This window comes from Muscardinus avellanarius (assembly GCF_963383645.1).
Source record: "Muscardinus avellanarius genome assembly, chromosome: 3".
Classification (NCBI taxonomy): Eukaryota; Metazoa; Chordata; class Mammalia; order Rodentia; family Gliridae; genus Muscardinus; species Muscardinus avellanarius.
Genome location: NC_137788.1, coordinates 56,262,468 through 56,285,329, shown reverse-complemented (window position 1 = coordinate 56,285,329; position 22,862 = coordinate 56,262,468). Strand labels below are relative to the sequence as shown.

Sequence of the window (22,862 nt, the reverse complement as noted above, 5' to 3'; positions counted from 1 at the left end):
CGCTTGAGAGGCAGAGACAGGAGGATCGCGCAGGTTCGAAGCCAGCCGCAAGCGCTGGTTTAGGAGACCCTGTTTCCAAATAAAAATGTAAAAATAGGTCTGGGAGTGTAGCCCGGAGGTAGAAGGGCTTCCAGGAACCCCAGTACCACAAAAAAAAAAAAAAAAGAGAGAGAGCAAAATGTTCTCTTCAATTTTGTGGCATAAAGGTCAACTATTAAAATAATTATCATTTCGCCGGGTGTGGTGGCACACGCTTGTAATCCCCGTGCTTGGGAGGCAGAGACAGGAGGATCCCGTAGTTCTGAAGCCAGCCTTGCTGGCTTAAGAGACCCTGTTTCCAAATAAAAATATAAAAATAGGTCTGGGAGTGTAGCCCAGAGGTAGAAGGGCTTCCAGGAACCCCAGTACCACCACAAAAAAATAAAATCATCATTTCAATGACATAGTAATTACTAGTTTGTGATTCATAGTTATATACTTTATATTATTTAATTCCTTTTAAGGTTAAAAAGAGTTAAGACTGCTTTATGAAACTTCACAAATTTACCACCTGTAAAATAACCACATATAGCTGTATGTGGTGGCACACACTTGTAATCCCAGCATTTGGGAGGCTGAGACAGGAGGATCACTGACAGCCTCAGCTACTTAGCAAGCCCCTTTGCAACTCAGTGAAACTCTGTTTCAAAATAAAGAATAAAAAATATCTCTAAAACACACAATGTACTTAAACATATCGAAGTCAACCACTAAGCGGAGCAAGGGAGGGAGGGACGGGGAGGGAATGGGGTGAGAATTGGGTAGGGGTTAAATAAGTGATGTGTACATGTCTGTACACACAAGTTTTTTACCCCAATATGATGTATGAATATAATGCACCAATAAAAAATTTAAAAAATTAAAAAAATAGGCTGGGGGTGTAACTAGGAGGTACAATAATGCCCTGGGTTCTATCCCCAGTATCACAAAAAATAAATAAGATACAATAAAATAACCACATATTAGGATATCCTTGTATTAGAATTTTTCAGTGATGGTATAAAGGACAAGGTGTGCATGCGTGCATCCGTGTGCTCCCTCACCCTGCACTGACCTCGGAGCCTTTGGGCTGGCTCTGCTGCTGCGTCCGGTGTCCTGTCAGCAAGCCTCCAGCAGTAAGGTTTGGAAAGCTCTGAAGGTAAGGCTGTGACCCTGAGAAATTTCCTTCTGCTATTCCCCCCACAGCCGTCTGTTTCTCCTGAGGATTGCCAGGCCCCGGCCCAACTTGTCCAGCAGTGTGTTGATTTGGGAAAAATGGTAACAGGCCCACTCCAGCTGTTAGCGTTGTTTGAGCTGGAATCAGATTAGATGCTGTAGTGAACCACAAATGGAAAAGCTTGAGTTAGACAAGACTTTGTCACCACAGTCCTTCTGATTTTGTTGCTTTATGGGCAAAATGCGGAAAAATCTATTTCATACCTATTAGAGAACTGCTAAATACAAAAGGTAAGGCTGCAGATTATAAATTGGGAGGTTCCTTTATGAAAAAACAAAAATCTAGAGTAGTAGTAATACAAGCAGCATGTGCCTGTAGACCCAGCCACTGGGTAGGCTAGGAGGATCACTTGAACTCAGTTAAGGAGTTTAAGGCCAGCCTGGGCAATGAAGTATAACCCCACCTCAAGACAATAAAACAAGAAGTAATTATGCTTTTCTTATGTTCAACAACTTCTAGGATAATCTTAATAATATATTTTTAATTCCAACCAGGTGTGGTGGTGTATGCTTGTAATCCCAGCATTCGGGAGGCTGAGACCAGAGGATTCATGGACAGCCTCAGCTACTTAGTGAGGCCCTGTTTCAAAATAAAGAATAAAAGATAGGGCAGGGGGTGTAGCTCAGAGGTCAAATGACCCTGAGTTTTATCTCTAGACCCCCCCCACACACAAAATAAATAAGTAAATAAATAAGGCCGGGTATGGTGGCGCATACTTGTAATCCCAGCACTTGGGAGGCGGAGACAGGATGATCGGTTCGAAGCCAGCCTCGCTGGTTTAAGGGACCCTGTTTCCAAATAAAAATATAAAATAGGTCTGGGAGTGTATCCCGGAGGTAGAAGGGTTCCGTCCCCAGTACCACCAAAAATAAAAAATAAAAAAATAAAAAATAAAAATCATTCCAAGTTCAATTGTGTATTTTATGAGGTTATATATCTTTTAGCATTTAAATTATATTAGTACTTTAAAAAGCCCCATCGTAGCAATTTGCTTGCTTCTATATTTGAAAGAACAGTCAATCTTGAGACTAAAAAGATCTTTGCTACTTAATACGATTGGAGTAAACCCAGGTAAGGTTGGTTAGTTGGCTTGCCTTGGGCAAAGAGAGCTATCTGTGCCTCTCCTCACTAAGTTCAGAATAATCACAGTCAGTAATTTGAAATTAGCCAGGCTTCTTGGAGAATGCAAAGCTAGAGAACGGGTTAAATACCAGTAGACCACTGGCTGTTGTGCTGCTTTAATCAATATTTGTAAACAGATAAGCATTAAATTTAATGCATAATATTTTGTTTTTATTTACAGAAAGTAAGAAATTCGGAAAGAAACAAAAGTGTTTATAGGAAAATTTGGAACCATTCCACTTTTTAAAATCTATAGGTCAAAATTCAATGAAAACAACTAATTCTGATAATTACTATAAGTCGTGTGGGGGGAGGGTGTTATTGGGGATTGAACCCAGGGAAATTCTACCTCTGAGCTGTAGACCCAGCTGTATTTATTTATTTTGAAATCGAGTCCCGTGCTGAGGCTGGCCATAAACACGCTATCCTTCTGTCTCAGCCTCCCAAGTACTGGGGTTACAGGTATGGGTCACCACACCTTGCTAAGTCAAATTAACGTTTTACAAGTTCACTAAACAAAGTTCTAAAGTTAATTTTAGTACTAAACATTTATAGACGGATACTTTAGTTCTATCTTTTAGCAATATATTTATTTGAACACTGTTTTTTCAACTATTCATAGAACCACACATGCTATAGCAGATGGCTTATTATTTAATCTAACATAAATAACAAACATTAAAATAAACTTTCAGTTATAAAATATTTAATTTTTTAGAAAGAAAGGCCCCATTATACCATAAATGTTTCTTTACTGGTTTAACTTTTGCCTGGTCACTTTTGATAGTCAGAACTGACCGTGATTTTTGGTTGTTTGACTAGTTGGTTTTATGTACAAAAGGCTAAGTATACTAACCATATTTAATTGACTTATAAATTATTGGTGGTCCTCTGTTTTCACTCGTCATATAATACCTAAAATTTTCAATTAAAATTAAAATTTCAAATTTTCAATTAACCTCCAAACTCAAAGCACCTTTCAAAATCACATTCAAATAAGAAATCATGCTGCAATACCATGCAACTTTTATGTGTTCAGCAGTATATATTTTTTCTTGGATGCTAATTTGAAGATATAATTTAAAAGTGATACAAATAAATGAACTTTAAATTTATATTCCTTTTGTAAGAGCTAAGGGTTTCTTATCTGGGCAAAAATTAAATGGATGCATGTGTAATGTGATGTCAGCCCAGTGGGTAGCATGTCAGTCTCCAGTGGATCTATGTCCTCCCCTCACACTGCTGTGAACCTGCATAAAATATTAAACTGTATCCAACAGGGACTGTCTCATCTTGGCCTGGAAGCAAGCCCATCAATAACTTATCAATATTAAAAGTAGAAAAGCCAAGGAGGGTCTGTGAAATTTCCAATGACTGAATAAAACTTGAATTTGACTTCCTTGTAAATAAAAGTAGAATATAGGTAAACTGTATTTAAATCTTAAACCGAAATATTTACTGACTTCTCAGAAAATACACAGCCCTCACCTTTATGGGCTTCTCCATGGTGTCCCAACTCCGTTTTCAGTGGAAGTGTCGACCCTATCCCTAGTGCGGTTTGAAGTACCAGAGCTGGGGGTTCTCCAAGTAAGCCAGGCTTCTACGAAAAAAGAAAAGAAATAAGAGTTTTGCCTACAGCAGGAAGCTATGAACCTAAGAAAAAGGTTATACATCCATGGAATTTCATAAACAATCTAATCAACAGTGTGATTCTAGAAAAGGAATAGACTGATTTCAAAAGAAAAAAATGCCATACTTACATTATTTGTATGGATGTTCTCGAACTTCATTAGCTGTTGCTGTGTCCGGGGTACATGAGAAAGATTCTGAAGGAATAAGCTAGAACTATTACCTATAACTGAGTTCTGTGAAAATGATAAAACATGAAGTTAGCTTGATTTTGAAAAGCTGCTTGCTGTATAACCCGATGCACCTTAAAGTTTAATTCTCTACTTGATGTAAAAGCAATAGCTTCTTTTTTTTTTTTTTTAAATGTTGTTGGTGCTTTCTACTCATACATCATAATGGTATAAAAAACTTGTGTCGACATACATGAGCAATAGCTTCTTTGGGGTGTGAATGTGGTATTGGGGATTGAAATCAGGGACATTCTACCTCCAGGCCACGCCCCCAGGCCTTTTTATGTTTGCTTTGAAAGGGGGTCTCCCGAGGTTGCTGAGTCTTGCTGCATTTCTGAGGCTGGCTGAGAACCTCCAATCCCCCTGTCTCAGCCTTCCACGTACTGAGATTACAGGTGTGCGTCACCATGCTTGGCTGCCATAGCTTAAAATAATATTCTGTTTCCTAGTTTCGGGCAATGAGAATGAATTCTTTTTTATCATTTTTATTTTTACACTTTTATACACTTTTATTTTTTACATTTTTACACATTATAGTCTCACATCATAAAGTAGTTCATAGAAATTAATTCTATGGAAATATACAAGAGATGACCATGCAGTTCTAAGAATAATTCCACATCTTTTCCTTCTTTCATCCTTTCTACCCTCTTTCTGGATTAAAGAAAATGACATTATATTCATTTATTCATTGACTCACTCAACAAATACTTATTGAGCACTTTTGTGTGTCAAATACATGCTAATAAATATCTGCATTAATGGATCTTACAGGTGCCTGAAGGGAGATTTAATCATAAAAACAAAGGCTGGGTGTGGTGGCGCACGCTTGTAATCCCCATGTTTGGGAGGTGGAGACAGGAGGATTGCACAGGTGCAAAGCCAGCCTCGCTGGCTTAAGAGACCCTGTTTCCAAATAAAATATAAAATAGGTCTAGGAGTATAGCCCGGAGGTAGAAGGGTTCCATCCCCAGTACCACCAAAATAAAAATAAAAAATAAAAACATAAAGTGATAAACGGTAGTTATATGAAGAAAAGTTCAAGAAACATTGCAAACAAATAGAATAATTTGATTTGGGCTGGACCATTCAAGGAAAGTTTTCTGGAAGAACTAACTCTTGTGCGGAGACCCGACGGCTGGGTAGCAATACCGAGGTTATGTCTGGGGCCTTAGTGGTGTGGGAGAACCATCACAGGCATACAACACAGCCAAGTAAAGACCTCAAGAGAAGACAGGTCCTTGGGGACAGTGGTGTGCAACTAGTTTAAGTGATGGCAGGGGTGGGCTTGTATAGGCCTTAAAGGCAAAATTCAGCATTTTTCCCCCAATGTAAAGGGAATATTATCAATACTAACAAATCCCACGCTAGGATCGCTTTTCATACCTCACTGAAATTCACTGTTTAATGTTTATTTTTCCTACTGTTAGACTTTTGAGGGTTGGGTATCAGAGACTGAACACTGGGCTTTGTGCATTCTAGGCCAGTGCTCTACCCCTGAGCTACATCTCCAGCCTTATGGCTGAAAATTTACAGCCAGCTATGAATGTTTTGATAGTGTAGCCTCAATGATTAGCAGTGTCTAGTGCAGCGGTGTTAGATTCTCAATAAAACATACTAAATGAATGAAAGAATGAAGGCCCTATGAGGTACTAGGTCCTATATTAGATTCTGAAGATAAAAAAAATGGGCCTTTCCAGCCGGGCGTGGTGACACATACTTGTAATCCCAGCATTTGGGAGGCTGAGACAGGAGGATCGCGGTTCGCACATAGCTTCAGCTACTTAGTGAGGCCCTTCACAACTTAGTGAGACCTCCTGTTTCAAAATAAAGAATAAAAAATAGGCAGGGGATGTAGCTCAGAGGTAAAATGCCCCTGGGTTCCATCCTCAGACATGGAAAAAAAAAAAAAAACCAAAAGTGCTTTTCACTTAAAAAGCTGGGTTTAAGACTACACATGTATTCACTCAACCTACATTAGAATCTATTATATATTAGCTTTGTTTTGTAATTAGAATTCTATATCTTTAAACACTACCTGAAAGAATGAGTAATGTTTATCTCTAATATTACACTTATATGTATAAACACATAGTTAAAATATTTATTTATTTATCTATTTTTGTGGTACTGGGGTTCCTGGAAATCCTTCTACCTCTGGGCTACACTCCCAGACCTATTTTTATACTTTGTTTTTATTTGGAAACAGGGTCTCTTAAGCAAGCGAGGCTGGCTTCGAACCTGCCGATCCTTCTGTCTCTGCCTCCCAAGCGCGGGGATTACAAGCATGCGCCACCACGCCCGGCCTAAAATACTTATTTAAAAGAGGTGAGAAAAATATTCCTTACTTTCATACACTTGTGGATTATTTTTATAGTGCTGATTAAATTTTAAGAATTATGAATTGTTTCTGTAAGTAATGTCTGTGTTAAGCCTACAGAAGTTTATTATCTAGCAAAAATATACCACAAATGATCTCTTCCCTCCTTAATGCCCTGCAAATAGGAATTAATAAGTATATCCATAACTATGCTGCTTTAATTAGCTTAAACGGATTCAACATAGTCATTGAGTTATGATTTTATGCAGCTATACTTATTAAGGATTTTCTTTAAAAGCAAAATACTCAACTTCTTGGGAACACTGAGTGTTAAAAGAACAAATGAAATATTCACTCCAAACATTTGCTGCTTCAGAGCTCCAAGCTCTGTATGTACCTGGTGTGCTTTACTCAAGTGTAAAAACGCAGGAGAGACAGATGGAGTCATCAGGTGAGGCAAGCTGTGAGGTGTTCCAAGAACTGCTTTGTGGAAACAAAAACAAAAGTGTGACTATGATACACAAAATTTAAAAAAAGACAAGCTCCCCAAGGATACATGAATATTTCTTTAAACGTTTAGCAAAGTATTGGAAGTTTAATGACGGACTGACTTTGTCACTGGTCAAAAGAAACAGGCTTTTCTCTGGAATTTTTTTTTTTTTTTTTTTTTTTTTTTTGTGGGTGTGAGGATCGAACCCAGGGGCATTCGACCTCCGATCTACACCCCCTGCCCTTTTTTTTTTTTTTTTTGGTGGTACTGGGGGTGGAACCCAGAGGCTTTCTACGTCCGGGCTATACTCCCAGACCTTTTTTAAAATATTTTATTTGGAAACAGGGTCTCACTAAGTTGCTGAGAGCCTCACTAAGTAGCTGAGGCTGGCTTCGAACCTACGATCCTCCTGTCTCCGCCTCCCAAGCGCGGGGATTACAAGCGTGCGCCACCACGCCCGGCTTGCCCTATTTTTTTTTTTTTTAATTCCTTATTTTGAAACAGGGTCTCACTAAGTTCCGGAGGGCGTCACTAGGTAGCTGAGGCTGGCCACAAACCACGATCCTCTGGTCTCAGCCTCCCGAATGCTGGGATTGATTACAAGTGTGCGCCACCACGCCCGGCTTGGCCCTGGAATTTGATTTACAATCTCAACACCTTCCGTCAATATTGTAAAACACCAAGCCTGGGTTTACTCCTCTCTCATACCTAGTGCAACAAAACTAATCCCACTTGTTAATAAGAATGGTAGTAACTGAATCCATGTTATTTGCTCGTTGGTTTTTTTCGGTGTTTGGGGAATTTTGTCAGAGAGTGAGTTTCGGGGAAAGGTGCAATCCTTGTCCTTATAAAAAGCTTATGTAAAGTCTCATTAAGAAGATAATATTTGTACACAAAGTTATTTAAATAATAAAACATAAGATGCAATAAGACTGTATGCAGGCAAAAAGGAATAGCAACCATATTCTTAAGTCTTAAAAACCCAAATACCAGAATACTTTTAAGAAGATATATCTTCAGAATAAATAATACACAACAGGGAAAAAGAACTTTCATTGGATTATAAAGTAATTGAAAATAATTGTAACATAAAATATATATATAGCCGGGCGTGGTGGCGCACACTTGCAATCCCCGTGCTTGGGAGGCGGAGACAGGAGGATCACCCAGGTTCGAAGCCAGCCTTGCTGGCTTAAGAGACCCTGTTTCCAAAAAAAAAAAAAAAAAAAAGTACAAAATAGGTCTGGGAGTATAGCTCAGAGGTAGAAGGGCTTCCAGGAACCCCAGTACCACCAAAAAAATAATAATAATAATAATACACACAATAATAATACACACACACACACACACACACACACACACACACATACACACACACATATGATATTTAGTGCCCAGAAAAGGACCTGGGAATAGTTTTTTTTTTATAATATAGATGTAGTCAAATAAAAAATATTAACAACGGGAGACTAATGAAATAAGTTCACTTGAATCTTGATTTTTCAGTTCTGTATCTACACTGGGACCAGAGAGGGTAAGAATGATACGACTTCTTCATTTCAGGTACACAGCTGTATGAGTTAATCAATCCAGAGGAAGCCACATACTTCAACAGTTTGTCATATTCTCTCTAATGAAGGAGAAAGTGCCCACAGTGTATGGGAATGGGGGTATGTTCAACTATGGCATCCTTTAAGGGAATTTGTGATCATGTGAGGATATATGGAAGGAGATCCTTTTAGGATTCTATTAAGTATGTATGGGGAAAAAAAAAAGTATGTATGGCCGTCTGGGTGGGAAAATGTCACCCAGATGGCCGGGTGTGCTGGCGCGTACTGGTCATCCCAGTACTTGGGGAGCTAAGATAGGAGGACAGCGTGCTCACAGCCAGCCTTGGCAACTTGCTGAGGCCCTCTCCAAGGTAGTGAGGCCCTGTTTCAAAAGAAAATTGGGCTGGAGGTGTAGCTCAGAGGTAGAATATCCCTGGGTTCAATCCCCCGTAGCACACATACAGACACAGATAAAAATGTTACACAGGAAGAACTTCCTTGAAAGCAATATGTTAAAGAATTAAGTGTAGAAATTCAGAGAAAATGTTACTTTACTAACAATAACAACTTGGGCAAAAGAGTTAAGTTTTTAAAAAAAATCTGGAGTTGAACTACAAAGAATGAATATATATACAATTGTGTGTGTGTGTGTGTGCGCATGCGTGTGTGTGCATAGTATTAGAGATTAAACACAGGGCCTTGAACATGCTAGGCAAACACTACCACTAAGCTACACAGCTACACATTCTCCTCGGACCTTTTAAATTTTATTTTGAAATACGACCTTTGCTAATTTGCCCAGGCTGGCCTCAAACTTGTGATCCTCCTGCTTCAGCCTCCTGAGTAGCAGGAAATACAGGTGTGTGCCACTATGCCTAACTAAAGAATAACTTTTTTTTCTGGTACTAGGGAATGAACCCAAGGGCATTCTACCTCCAAGCTACATCCCCAGCCTTATTTTTTATTCTTTACTTTGAAGCAGGGTCTCAATAAGTTTGGAGGGCCTCACTGAGTAGCTGAGGCTGTCCTCAAACCCGCGATCCTCCTGTCTCAGCCTCCCAAGTGCTGGGATTACAAGCGTGTGCCAGCCTCAGCTACTCAGTGAGGCCCTCCATAACTTACTTTCCCTCAACATCAAGAAAATTTTGAAGCTGGTGATTGTAGCTCAATGGTAAAGTGCATGCTTAGCATGCATGAGGTCCTGTGTTCAATCCCCAGCGCCAAGACAGATAGAGAGATGAGAGAGAAAGGGAGAGAGAGATAGAGATAGAGATAGAGAGCGAAAAGACAGAGAGATGAGAGAGAAAGGGAGATAGAGAGAGAGAGAGAGAGCGGGACCATGAGGGAGTGAGGAAGGAGAGCGGGGGAGGTAAGCTTTGGAGTCCAGTGCTCAGCAGGATTGCTGGTTGGCAAGAGCACTGCTACTGGGGAGGTGGCGCAGTCTGCTTCCATGTGGAGACAGCATGGAAGCTCTGCATCTGGAACCCCCAGGCCTAGCCCTAGATGTCTCTTCAATTGGTTATTCCTAAATTATATCTGTATAAAATCATAAATATAAATATTGTTTATGTTTTGGGAGTTTTATGCTTTCTGAGTTCCGTGAGTCTTTCTAGTGAATTACCAGAACTGAGGGGGTAACTTCTAAATACGTGGTCAATGGTCAGTACGTGCGGGGGGGCTGGGGACCCTGGGACCACAGACTCCAGGCAGTGAGTGCCAGACTGAACTGCAGCATATGAGATGGTGTCAGGCCAGCCGGGGTCGAAACACAATGAATATATTTATTCAAAACATATTTAGTCTCAGCTTCAGTAGCCCCACCCCCCCGACATAGACAGATACTCGTTTAGGGAAGCAAGAAATACACATTGAAGGGAGAATGCGGCACCCCAAAAGGGAGGGAGGTCCTGTGCAAGCGCAGGGCTCTTCTGTCCTAGGGGACTTTGGTGAGGGGTGGTCAGGAGGAGGTGAGGATGACCTCATTCTGGAAGTCACAAGGTAATTAAGGGTTAAACTTTAGCACTTTATATAGACATTTGTGTCCTCATACTGCTAAAACAGACATTTTGTGGATATAAAGTTGTACATTTCAAAAGGCAAGGTCTTACCAGAAAAAGGATACTAAATACATTGATATTTAATGTAATCGAACGCAGCGATAAAAATAACCAATTTACCTACTAGTAACTGTAAGAAACCATATGATTTTTTATTAAAATGTTCATGGAATTAGAGTAAACTTCCAATTACTTTTTTTTTTTTTTTTTTTGGTGGTACTGGGGGTAGAACCCAGGGGCTTTCTACCTCCGGGCTATACTCCCAGACCTATTTTATATTTTATTTGGAAACAGGGTCTCACTAAGTTGCTGAGAGCCTCACTAAGTAGCTGAGGCTGGCTTCGAACCTGTGCGATCCTCCTGTCTCAGCCTCCCAAGCGCGGGGATTACAAGCGTGCGCCACCATGCCCGGCACTTTAGAACTTTTAACAATATAATTCTGTTAAAACTAGGAGCTAAGTTTAAGTTTTAATATTTAACATTTATTTTTTATTTTTATGCTTTGCAGTACTGGGGATGAAACTCAAGGGCATTCTACCTCCAAGCTACATCCCCAGCCCTAGTTTTTATTCTTTATTTTGAAACAGGGTCTCACTGAGTTGCAAAGGGCCTCGCTAAGTAGCTAAGGCTTGTCATTGAACTGTGCCCCTCATGTCTCCGCCTCCCAAATGCTGGGATTACAAGCGTGCACCACCATGCCCAGCTAATATTTAACACTTATTATTGGTAAAAAATATAGAAACTAGGGCCGGGTGTGGTGGCGCTCGTAATCCCCATGCATGAGAGGCAGAGACAGGAGGATCGCGCAGGTTCGAAGCCAGCCTCACTGGCTTAAGAGACCCTGTTTCCAAATTTAAAATATATATATATTATATATTATATATAAATATAATATACTATATATATAGGCCTGGGAGTGTAGCCTGGAGGTAGACGGGTTTCCAGGAACCCCAGTACCACCACCAAAAAAAAAAAAAAAAAAAAAAAGAAAGAAACTACATAAGCATGTTGTACCTACCAAAAACAGTAAAAAAAAAAAAAAAAAAAAAAAGAGAGAGAGAGAGAATTAGCTCAGATTATTAATTAAAATTCATTAACAGGTCCTAGAAATATTAAATATTTTTAGAATAACTTATGTGTAGCTGTTTTAAACCATGCAAACGTATTTTTCACATTTCACATGCAAAGCAGAACAATAACTTCATGTTAACATTCTATATTTAACCAGGATGTGCTTACCTGGCTTGACAGCTCGTCCACATAACTGGGGTTGTAGAAGGACTTGTAACAAGGCAGGATTGTTTAAGCTTTTCATAATTTGTATTGGATTTGGCTCTGGAAGTAATCCTTTTTGACTACTGTGCATCTTCAAAGAACATGGAAATAAGAAACATTGAAACAAGAATTAAGTACAAAAGGCAAAATTTTAAAGGCTTTCTGCCAGAAATTCTCATCCATCTAAGATTATTTTCTGAAAAACACAATTTGTTTTATATTATGTATCGGTTGTATTCTATCCACCATAGTTCTCAATTACATGTTAAAATGTTCTATCATACAAATGATATGAAATCCTTATAGAATGCTTCAGTTAAATACCCATTGGCTTCAAGAAGACTAACGTTTAGTAGAACAAATTTCTCTACAAAACACAAATAAGCTGGCATGGTAGCGCATGCTTGTAATCCCAGTACTTGGGAGGCTGAGACAGGAGGATCGCTCAGGTTCGAAGCCAGCCTCAGCTACTTAGAGAGGCTCTCAGCAACTTAGTGAGACCCTGTTTCCAAATAAAATATAAAATAGGTCTGGGAGTATATCCTGGAGGTAGAAAGCCCCTGGGTTTCAACCCCAGTACCACACACACACACACACACACACCACAAATAGAAAAACATGAGAATCTGAATTAACAAGAAGATAACTTGATATAATCTGAATACTTGAATACTAATAGAAGAGCCTTTTGGTCTAAAGTTTAATAACATATCCCAGTACAGTGACCCACATCTGTAATCCTAGTACTTGGAAGGTTGAGACAGGAGGATTGCAGGTTTGAGACCAGTGTGTGATAAATTAGGAAGACTTTATTTCCAAATAAAAAGTAAAATAGGGCTGGGGGTATGGCTCAGAAGTAAAAGACCTCTGAGTTAAATCCTGAGTGTTACAAAAAATAACCACAATTAATAATCTAGTTTGCCTTACAAATCAAACTTTTCTTATGGTAAAAAGAATTTATTTCATTAACTCTAATAGGAGACTAAGATAAACTGGTTTTGCATACATGTAATTGGGGAGCTTCCTAAAAACATGAAATTATTTTGGGTTTTAAAAAAAAGCTCGAAAAGCCAGGTGTGGTGGTGCACGCTTGTAATCCCCGTGCTTGGGAGGCTGAGACAAGAGGATCACACAGGTTCGAAGCCAGCCTCAGCTACTTAGTGAGGCTCTCAGCAACTTAGTGAGACCCTGTTTCCCAATAAAATATAAAATCGATCTGGGAGTATAGCCCAGAGGTAGAAAGCCCCTGGATTCCATCCCCAGTACCACCACCAAAAAAAAAAAAAAAAAACTCGATAGATTCATGTAAATGATGATGGTTTTGCTGCTGCTGATAATGATGATAACTCCTCTGAATTTCTAGCCCTGAGAGAATGGAGAACTGACAACAAAACTTGATCCTTCTCCCAACCCAGACGCTGGGAAATTGAGAGCAAGAGGAAGATGGAGCTGGGAACCTATATCTCAGCATTTCACTTACTGTTAAATGTAGAGATACATCGAGAGAGGGCAACCGCTGACAGAATAAAAAGAAGTAAAAAACCAGACAACTACCTATGAAAACTTGTGTACATTCCTCTTAGACCCCAATACACCAGTAGATAAAAAGAGGCAAGTCAGGTATTGTGATGCCTCCTGCACAGTTTTTGTTGCTGAGAACTACTTTAGCTATTCTGGTTTTGTTGTTGTTCCAAATGAATTTAAGGACTGATTTCTCTATCTCTGTAAGGAATGACCTTGGTAATTTAATAGGTATTGATGAATCTGTAGATCACTTTTGGAACTATGGCCATTTTTATGATATTTATTCTGCCTATCCATGCACACAGGGTCTCACTTATTGAGGCTGGCTGTGAACCTGCTATCCTCGCCTCAGCCTCCCAAGTGGTGTGATTACAAGGGTGCACCACCACGCCTGGCAGCTCATTTCCATTTTTAACAGCAAATATCTAAAACCTACATTCTTATCCAGGCATGGTGGTGCACGCTTTTAATCTTTATTTTTTATTTTATGGTGGTACTGGGGTTCCTGGAAACCCTTCTACCTCCGGGCTACACTCCCAGACCTATTTTTATGCTTTTAAAATTTGGAAACAGGGTCTCTTAAGCCAGTGCAGCTGGCTTCGAACCTGCGCGATTCTCCTGTCTCTGCCTCCCAAGCGCGGGGATTACAAGCGTGCGCCACCATGACCGGCTTTAATGCTAATACTTGGGAGGCTGAGATAGGAGGATGGTAGGTTTTCGGCCAGCCCCAGCTACTTAGTGAGGCCTTCTGCAACTTAGTGAGACCCTGTTTCAAAATAGAGAATAAAAAATAGGGTTGGGGGGTGTGGCTCAGAGGTAGAATGCTCCTGGGTTCCAGCTCCAGTACCACAAAAAAGGGAGGGGCAGGAGCTGTGAGGGAGGGGCTGAAAGTGGGGCAACTCTAACTATGCTATGCTGTTCATGGTGTCAGCTACCCGGTTGTATGTCTTTCTCCAAGAGGACACAGTGCCTGGATTTCAGAAGCAAATGACTAGATGAATCCAGAGTCATAAACTTGGCAAATTCAATCCAAGGAAGAAACAACCTGAGAGGAAATGAAGCTGATGGCGAATGAATGGCTAAATCCATGAGCTGGACGAGCAAGGATGTAAGAGCGGAAGAACGGGAAGACCCTAGATGGGGCAGCTGACCAAGAAAAAAGGGAGAAAGGACCTCAGACCAGAGCTGAGGTCAGAGCGCGGGCATGAGGTGGGAGCGTGGAGAACAGAACACAAGCCCTGTGTGTTCTTCTGTCTTCTAATTTCCTCTCTCCAGCTCATCTACAAATCACTTTCAGACTAATCACCCAGCGGCTTAACTCTGACCGTCTCACTACCTTGTTTATGCAGGTGCTCCACTGCCTATCAAGTTCAGTATAAGCCCTGTGAGGGCTCCACACAGTCTCCCTGCTTGGCCATCGACCCAGACCTCTACACACACAGTCCCCCGGCCACTCTCAAGCATGTAGATCCAGCTCAGGCTGCTGCTTGGGCAGTTTTGTTCCACCTACAGTGACTACTCACTGGGCGAGGCCTGGGTCCCTGGAGCTCTTTGACAAGGTCCCAGCGAGAGGACTCCTGCAAGGCGGGAGGACCATGCCTACACTCACACTGATCCTGTTTTGTATTCTGTGTTTCAATTGAATTATTAATCAAGCCAGACGATCTGGGTGGTCTCAATGAGACATGCTGTTCTTTGCATGTGAAGAAGATGTTATAGGAAAAAGGGTATTAAGAAACCTGGGAATTGCTCAGAAATTTGTAAAGTCCTAAATAGTAAGAAGCTGACTGGTAGAAACTGAACAATTACAGTTGTTTATAGATGATGAGTCTTTTGAGGAAAAGCCCGATGTGATGATGCCTGCAAAATTAATTGGGCTAGCTTATGATAAAAAGTGTCCATGGTTGCCACTTCAGGGGGCTACAGCTAATCAATACATAGCCACCCCCACCCTTTATTATAATGAAATAGGATGGAGAATGAATAGAAAGGATTGAAAAATGGGTTCTGGCATGAAAATATACTTATGGAAAGGTTGGGTGGTAAGGCACCTCCTTGGTGCCTGCTCACTAAAGCACAAAAGAATTTTCTTAGTTAATGATTTAATAGGTATTATAGAAAATTAGGTGTAATATGGGCGTGGTGGCGCATGCTTGTAATCCCAGCATTTGAGAGGCTGAGATGGGAGGATCCTGATTCGCAGACAGCCTCAGCTACTTAGTAAGGCCCTTTGCAACTCAGTGAGACCCTGCTTCAAAATAAAGAATAAAAACTAGGGCTGGGGGTATAGTTTGGAGGTAGAATGCTCCTGAGTTCCATTCTCAGTACCCCCCCCCCAAAAAAAAGAAAAGAAAATTAGGTGTAGACATTGTATGTTAGAAAAATAGAATAAGTTTAGTGTGGATTTGGTGGTTTGGCTAAAATAATTTAATAAAATATTTAGTGGTTAAAAAGCAGATAATATTAGCAGTTAATTTTAGAAGTAGAGATAGTAAGTTTAACATTTAGTAGTTAAGTTAGAGGACAGGATAAGTTGAATTGAAGTTTATTATGTGTGGCAGAGAGTGGCCAGGCAGGGCCTCCCTTTTTGTGTTTTCTGACCAAGGATCAAAGAACTCATTGAGGAGATAATTAAACAGGTTTTAGGAGAAAATAAAATGTATATACTGTATCTTCAAATATTAAATCTAAAAGTAAAATGCTTTGTGCCCTTTAAAGATTTTTTACAATCTTTGCGTTCTAATAGAAAAGCTCCTTGTATTTTTTTTTTTTCTACGTTTGGTTTGGCCTTAGGTTTGAATGTGCTTTGCAGAGCTCCATTGTTAGTTAGGTTAATCATTAGAACAGAATTGATTTTTGTGGCTATGTAATCAGAATGCATTGTATGGCGTTAATCTGGGGTGTTTCTTCAACAGTGGTATTGGAATATGAGCTCATCGGGGCAGCTGAATTGTTACAGATAAAGTGCAAAATGTACCCAGGAGTACTGAAAATATGTTTTGCCAAAAGATGTCTGTACCCAGGTGTTCTGAGGACATGTTTTGCCAAAAGGTGTTAATACCAAATATTCCCGTGTAAAAGCATATAAAAATGAAGCATTGCCTCCGATAGCAGAGTCACGCCTCCGGACCCTGTGAGAATGGCTGTCTCTCATTCCCTCAAAGCGCTGGCTCCTCACCTACCTTTGAGAACCCCTGAATTGGCCGAAGCTGGTCTTGGGCACTCACTCTCCCTCCTCAGGGTTGCCAGATTGAGCAAGTAAAAACACAGGATGTTTGACTGAATTTGAAGTTCAGATACACAATGAATAATTTTTAATATGACTCATGCAATATCTGTATTTATTTGGCAATCCTATCCACCCCCATCAACACATGTCCCTATCTCGTCCATTCTTTAATGTCAAAATCAAATGTCACCAGCCTGAAGTCCTTCCCAGTTCTTTCCAAAGTGCATCCCTTCTTTCATTGACTCAACAAACATTTGCTATACTGAGTGCTAGGGTGAAAACTGTGAAGAAGATACTGCATATATGTCTAAAGAGCTTGGTGGCCACAGAAGTGGAGAGGGAGGTAGTGTACTTACCTTGAACTTCTGGAAAACAGAGACACGTTACACTTAAATATTACAACAGAATAGCAGCCGGGCATGGTGGCGCACGCTTGTAATCCCCACGCTTGCGGGGCTGAGACAGGAGGATTGCACAGGTTCGAAGCCAGCCTCAGCTACTTAGTGAGGCCCTCAGCAACTGAGTGAGACCCTGTTTCCAAATAAAATATAAAATAGGTGTGGGAGTATAGCCTGGGGGTAGAAAGCCACCCCCAATACCACACACACACACACACACACACACACACACACACACACACACACACATTACAACAGAATAGCAAATCAGATATTTACCAAATGAATGGAAAAAAAAATTTTTTTTGGTGGTACTTTAGTTCCTGGAACCCCTTCTACCTCCGGGCTACACTCCCAGATCTATTTCATATTTTTATTTTGAAACAGGGTCTCTTAATCCAGCACGGCTGGCTTCGAACCTGCGCGATCCTCCTGTCTCCGCCTCCCAAGTGCAGGGATTACAAGCGTGCGCCACCACACCCGGCTGAATAAAATTTTTTCCAAAAAAAATTATCCTACTGGGCCGGGCGTGGTGGCACCGGGCATGGTGCAGGCGTGGTTGCACTGGGCGTGGTTGCACCGAGCGTGGTGGCGCAGGCTTGTAATCCCCGCACTTGGGAGGCGGAGACAGGAGGATCGCGCGGGTTCGGAGCCAGCCTTGCTGGCTTAAGAGACTTTGTCTCCAAATAATAAATATATAAAATAGCTCTGGGAGTATAGCCCAGAGGTCGAAGGGCTTCCAGGAACCCCAGTACCACCAAAAAAAGGAAAAAAATTCTCCTACTGGGCTCAGCGGCACACGCCTATGATTCCAGTAATTGGGAGGCTGAGAAGGTTTGCACATTTAAGGGCAGCCTCAGCAACTTATCAAGACCTTTCACAACTTAGCAAGACCTTGTTTCAAAATAAAAAAAATAAAAGCGGATGGAGGTATAGCTTGTAAGTAGAAGTTTCCTGGGTTCAATCACCAGTACCATTTGACACAGACCAAATATCTCAAGATAAATATACTTTATTAAATGCAATTGTGTGTATGGAGAGTTGGTACTGAGGATTGAACCCAGGGGCACTTTATCCATTAAGCTACATTCCCAGCCTTTTAAATTTATTTTTAACTTGAAACAGAGTCTCCCTAAATTGCCCAGTCTAGCCTCAAGCTTGTGATCCTCTTGTCTCAGCCTCCCAAGTAGCTGAGATTAAAAATGTGTGCTACCACACTGGGCTAAATTTCTTTTTTTGGCAACAGTTTCTAGCTTAACTTAACAAATGTATCATTTACCCAACTTTTATTAAAAATTAATATCTTCAATGTAATAGTATAGTAATAGTCCAATAGTGCAATAATAGTATAATAATTGTCCAATAGTATAATAATAATCCAATGAATGATTATTACTTTGGATAGACTGGATAGATTAAGATCATATTCAAATTTTCTGTATCCTATAAAGGAAGGAAGGAAGGAAGGAAGGAAGGAAGGAGAAAGGAAAAAAGGAAGGCTAGCTCTGCTTACCACACGTTGTGCTGCTATCAATGCTGCTAATGTACTTCGTCCTGGGGCTCCGGGGGCACAGAAGGAAACCTGGACCTTGCTTCCCTGGATGGTCATGCCATCTGCTGCCTGCTGAACCTCTTCAGTGTGCTCTGCAGAGTCATATTCAACCACTGCAAAACCACCAACGTAACTACCTTCATCCTGTGCAAGCTGATACAATGCATCTTGTTAAAAGGGAATTCTGATATTGACTTTAAAACATTTATTTTTTAAAATAATTTTTTATTGGTGCATTGTAGTCGTACTTTTTAAAAGGATAAAAAAACTTGAGATATACATGCACACATCACCCCATCAGCCCTTACCCAATCCCTAACCCCTCCCCTCCCCCTCCCTCCTTCCCATGCTTGGTTTCCTGATTAACTTTGATATGTTTGTTAAAGTACATCATGTGCTTTAAAGAGTTTCCCTCTTCCTCCCTCCCATCCCCTCAGGTCATCTTAATTGCTCCTCTGTAGAATCCCTTCTTCATCTAGAGTTCCTCCTGTTACCCATTTCTCCCTAGTTTTTTCACATTAGGGAAACCATCTGATTTCTTAGTGACATTTCACTGCAAATGCCATAATTTTGTTCTCCTTTATGGCCGGGCATAAAACATTTATTTACAACAGTTTCCAAACTCAACAGTGTGATACTGGTGAAAATAATGTTCTCTTTCTCTATGAAAATAAAAGTTTATTCATTATTCGGATGCAATACTTCCTAAAGACAGGGAGATAAACAAGAGTATGTGAAGTTGCTTTTCAAATTCGGATTTTCCAATTTAACAGTCAAAGCCCAAATGATAACAATCCCTCCAAAGTGAGAAATATATACATTTTAGGAAAAGTTTATAGGAAACTTGGGGACATAATAATTAATACTTTAAAATAAATTTTGCTGGATATGTGGACAGTGAAATATATTGACTTGTTGGACCACATGTCAATGTAAACAAGTTAATTTCATCAAGAGGAGACAGATGAGCCGGGTGTGGTGGCACATGCTTGTAATCCCAGCATTCGGGAGGCTGAGCCTGGAGGATCGCAGTTCGCGGACAGCCTCAGCTACTTAGTGAGGCCCTCTGCAACTCAGTGAGACCCGGTTTCAAAATAAAGAATAAAAAATAGGGCAGGGGATGTAGCTAGCTCGGAGGTCAAATGCCTCTGGGTTCCATCCCCAGACCCGAAAAAAAAAAAAAAAAAAAAAGAGGAAACAGGTGGGAAGAGCCACACTCATCTTCTATTTAGAACTGCAGGCAGATCCCAGGAATCTGGTCGAGTGTACCAAAGCCAGCCTTTTTTTAATGAAACTGTGCCCTGGGCTTTTTGAAATGCCATATGCGACCCCAGCCCTTATTTCTGAATGTGACCTAAGTCAACTGCTGCCATTTAGATCTTGATTTAATTCTAGTCACCCACCTGTCCAGCGTGTAAAGGAAGATACTAAAATCCTGGGGGTCTGTAAAGACTGGTACAAAGAGCAGAAATAAACAAAAGAAGACACTGCAACATATTCTTTGAACATGTCTGAAGGGTCTTAATTACATTTTGTGTGTGTGTGTGGTACTGGGGTTCCTGAAAACCCTTCTACCTCTGGGCTACACTCCCAGACCTATTTTATACTTTTTTATTTGGAAACAGGGTCTCTTAAGCCAGTGCGCTGGCTTCGAACCTGTGTGATCCTCTGTCAGTGTCTAGTGCACTGGAGACCTAAGGGTAAAGCCGATTCACGGGACACAGGGGATGCAGGTTTCATGTACACTGCATGTTTTATTGAAAGGGCAATCAGACTTTTATAGAGAAAGCTTCTACGGGATCCATTGACAAATTAACTATTTTAGACATTACAAGGTTATCTTAAAGCAACAATGGATGTGTGTGAGTAAAGCCAAAGGACGAGTCTCAAAGCAACTTTTGTTTTACAATTAGAAGCAAAGAACACCTGTGACTGCTCATAACATCTCAAGCTGTTTATCATACCAATAAGTTTTCTGAGAGATGTTTATGCTGGGAAGGACATTCAGAGAGAGGACTGGAGCTGCTTCCGACCTTGAAGGCAAGGCTCATAGCTCACTGATTAGAGGAAGTCTGCTTGTCTCCCAGCCTGGCATTCCAAGCTGCTTCTCAGGAGCCAGAGTTGCTTTATTAACCCTTCAAGCAGGGGCCTGCATCTTAGTACTCTCACAATCCTCCTTTCTCTGCCTCCCAAGCGTGGGGATTATAAGCGTGCACCACCACGCCCGGCTATCTTAAATACATTTATGTAGCAAAGTGATAAATGTGACAAGATTCAGACTGGATGTCTTTGAGAAGATATGCTGGCATTTCTATTTGGGTCTGGCCTCTCCTAGGTTGACCTTACAAATATGTCATTTCTTAGTCCCTTTCTTGGTTTCTTTTTTATTATTTTTAAAACTTAACTTTTTTTACATTCTTGGTACACTCAAACCAAATTTTCATTTTTCCTTCATGGTCTTTATTCCTTTTTAATGTGTACTCAAGTGTCTTTTTCTCCTTAAGACTTTTTCCAATCATGTAGGGAAATCATGGCTTCCAAACATTTCTCTAGGTTCTCTATTCCTCTCATCCAAACCAGGCCTTCAACTCAAATGTGTAAAAGTCATCAGTCCCTTTGGACTTTTGACCACAAGAGGCTAAGTCTTCAATACGGTTGGTGCCAACGTATCCTGCCAAAGAGCCTGGGTCCAACAGACTGGATGATGAGGAGCCATCCTAGAGTTGTTTTAAAAATCATTTGAAGCCGAGTGTGGTGGCACACTCTTGTAATCCCAGAATTTGGGAGGCTGAGACAGGAGGGTGGTGGTTCGTGGATAGCCTCAACTATTACTTAGTGAAGCTCTTTGCAACTCAGTGAGACTCTGTTTCAAACTAAATAATAAAAAATAGGACTGGGGGTATATAGCTCAGTGGTAGAATGCCCCTAGGTTCCACTCCCAGTACTGCAAAAGAAAAAAAAATGTTCACTATATTTAAGATAGTAAATATTTTCTCTCAGTGTATAGTTAGACTAGATAATCTGTAAGGTTCCCTTCAACTCTGGGATCTAAATTTCAAATACAGTGCATGATAAATACTATTTCCCCTCACATTTGCTCCAAAATCTCAACTTAAGATACAAAAAAAATGTGTATGGCCCCAGGATGGTATCACTATATAATTCTCAGTATATAAGAATAGCAATATCAGTAACTAGACAAAAATTTAATAAAAACTTTATCAAAAATATTCTAATCCTATAAAATTATTGGCTTTTATACTTATTAAATGGGGATTTAAGGGGTGAGAAAATGTAAGAAAAGTAAGATGGTAGCATTAATCTTAAGTATATATTATTACATGATCTTACTCATGCAAAAACTTAAAAAGTTGACATAGAAATTGAGGGTTGAAAATGGGTCATAGAAGGAACTCAAGACAAAGAAAAAGAAACCACAGGTTAGCAAATAAGGTAACCTAATTGAGGGGGATGGGAGGGAGAAAGGGGGAAACTGCCTAATGTACATGATGTACATTCACAAACATATCGATCTCTAAGCCAAACATGAGGAGAACGGAGGGATGGGATGGAACTGGGGAAGGGCTAAATGAGTGATGTGTGCGTGTATGCCTCTACCATCCTGTACCCCATTAAGATTTCTGAGTACAATGCACCACCAATAAATAGACAAATAAATACAAAGAAATTGAGGGCTGAATGGTGATTAACAGAAGATGGGACAGTTGCAGCGGTTAACAAAAGAAATGTTCAAAGGACACACAATTTCAGACAAGAAGAATAAGCTCGGGCCGTTTATCACACCACATTGTGACTATGGTTAATGACATATCGTATTCCTGAGTTCAGTAAGAGAGTGAATGTTAAGTATTCTCATCACAAAAGGGTAATTATGTGAGGTAGCACATGTGTTGACTAGCTGGATTTAGTCGCTCTTCAATGAATATATCAACATACACAATTTTATCTGTCAACTGAAATATACACACCCCTGACTCCAAAATTTCTGTTGCAAGAGTAGAAATTCAACAAATATATGACTAAAGCAAAAAAGAAGGGGAGGAAAGGAAAGAGAAAAAGAGAAGGAGCATGGAAGGAGAGGGAGGGTGCTCAAGTGGAAGGGAGAAAAGGAAGAAATTAAGACGGCAACAGAGACAGAACTGGTCAGTCACTATCAAAAATCTGTAAGGAGCTGGGCGCGGTGGCGTATGCCTGTAATCCCAGGGCTTGG

General features: G+C 40.4%; 1 protein-coding gene across 1 annotated transcript in view; it reads right to left on the bottom strand.

The window, feature by feature from the left end:
• RAVER2 (ribonucleoprotein, PTB binding 2) overlaps nt 1-22,862 on the bottom strand; it is a gene marked incomplete at both ends in the record, with an annotated part of 98,916 nt that overhangs the window by 22,791 nt on the left and 53,263 nt on the right. Inside the window, 7 exon segments of the mRNA XM_080691435.1 lie at nt 1,083-1,084; nt 1,087-1,350; nt 3,866-3,977; nt 4,138-4,242; nt 6,954-7,039; nt 11,893-12,019; nt 18,593-18,784. Of these exon segments, the coding sequence (XP_080547561.1) occupies nt 1,083-1,084; nt 1,087-1,350; nt 3,866-3,977; nt 4,138-4,242; nt 6,954-7,039; nt 11,893-12,019; nt 18,593-18,784 (888 nt within the window).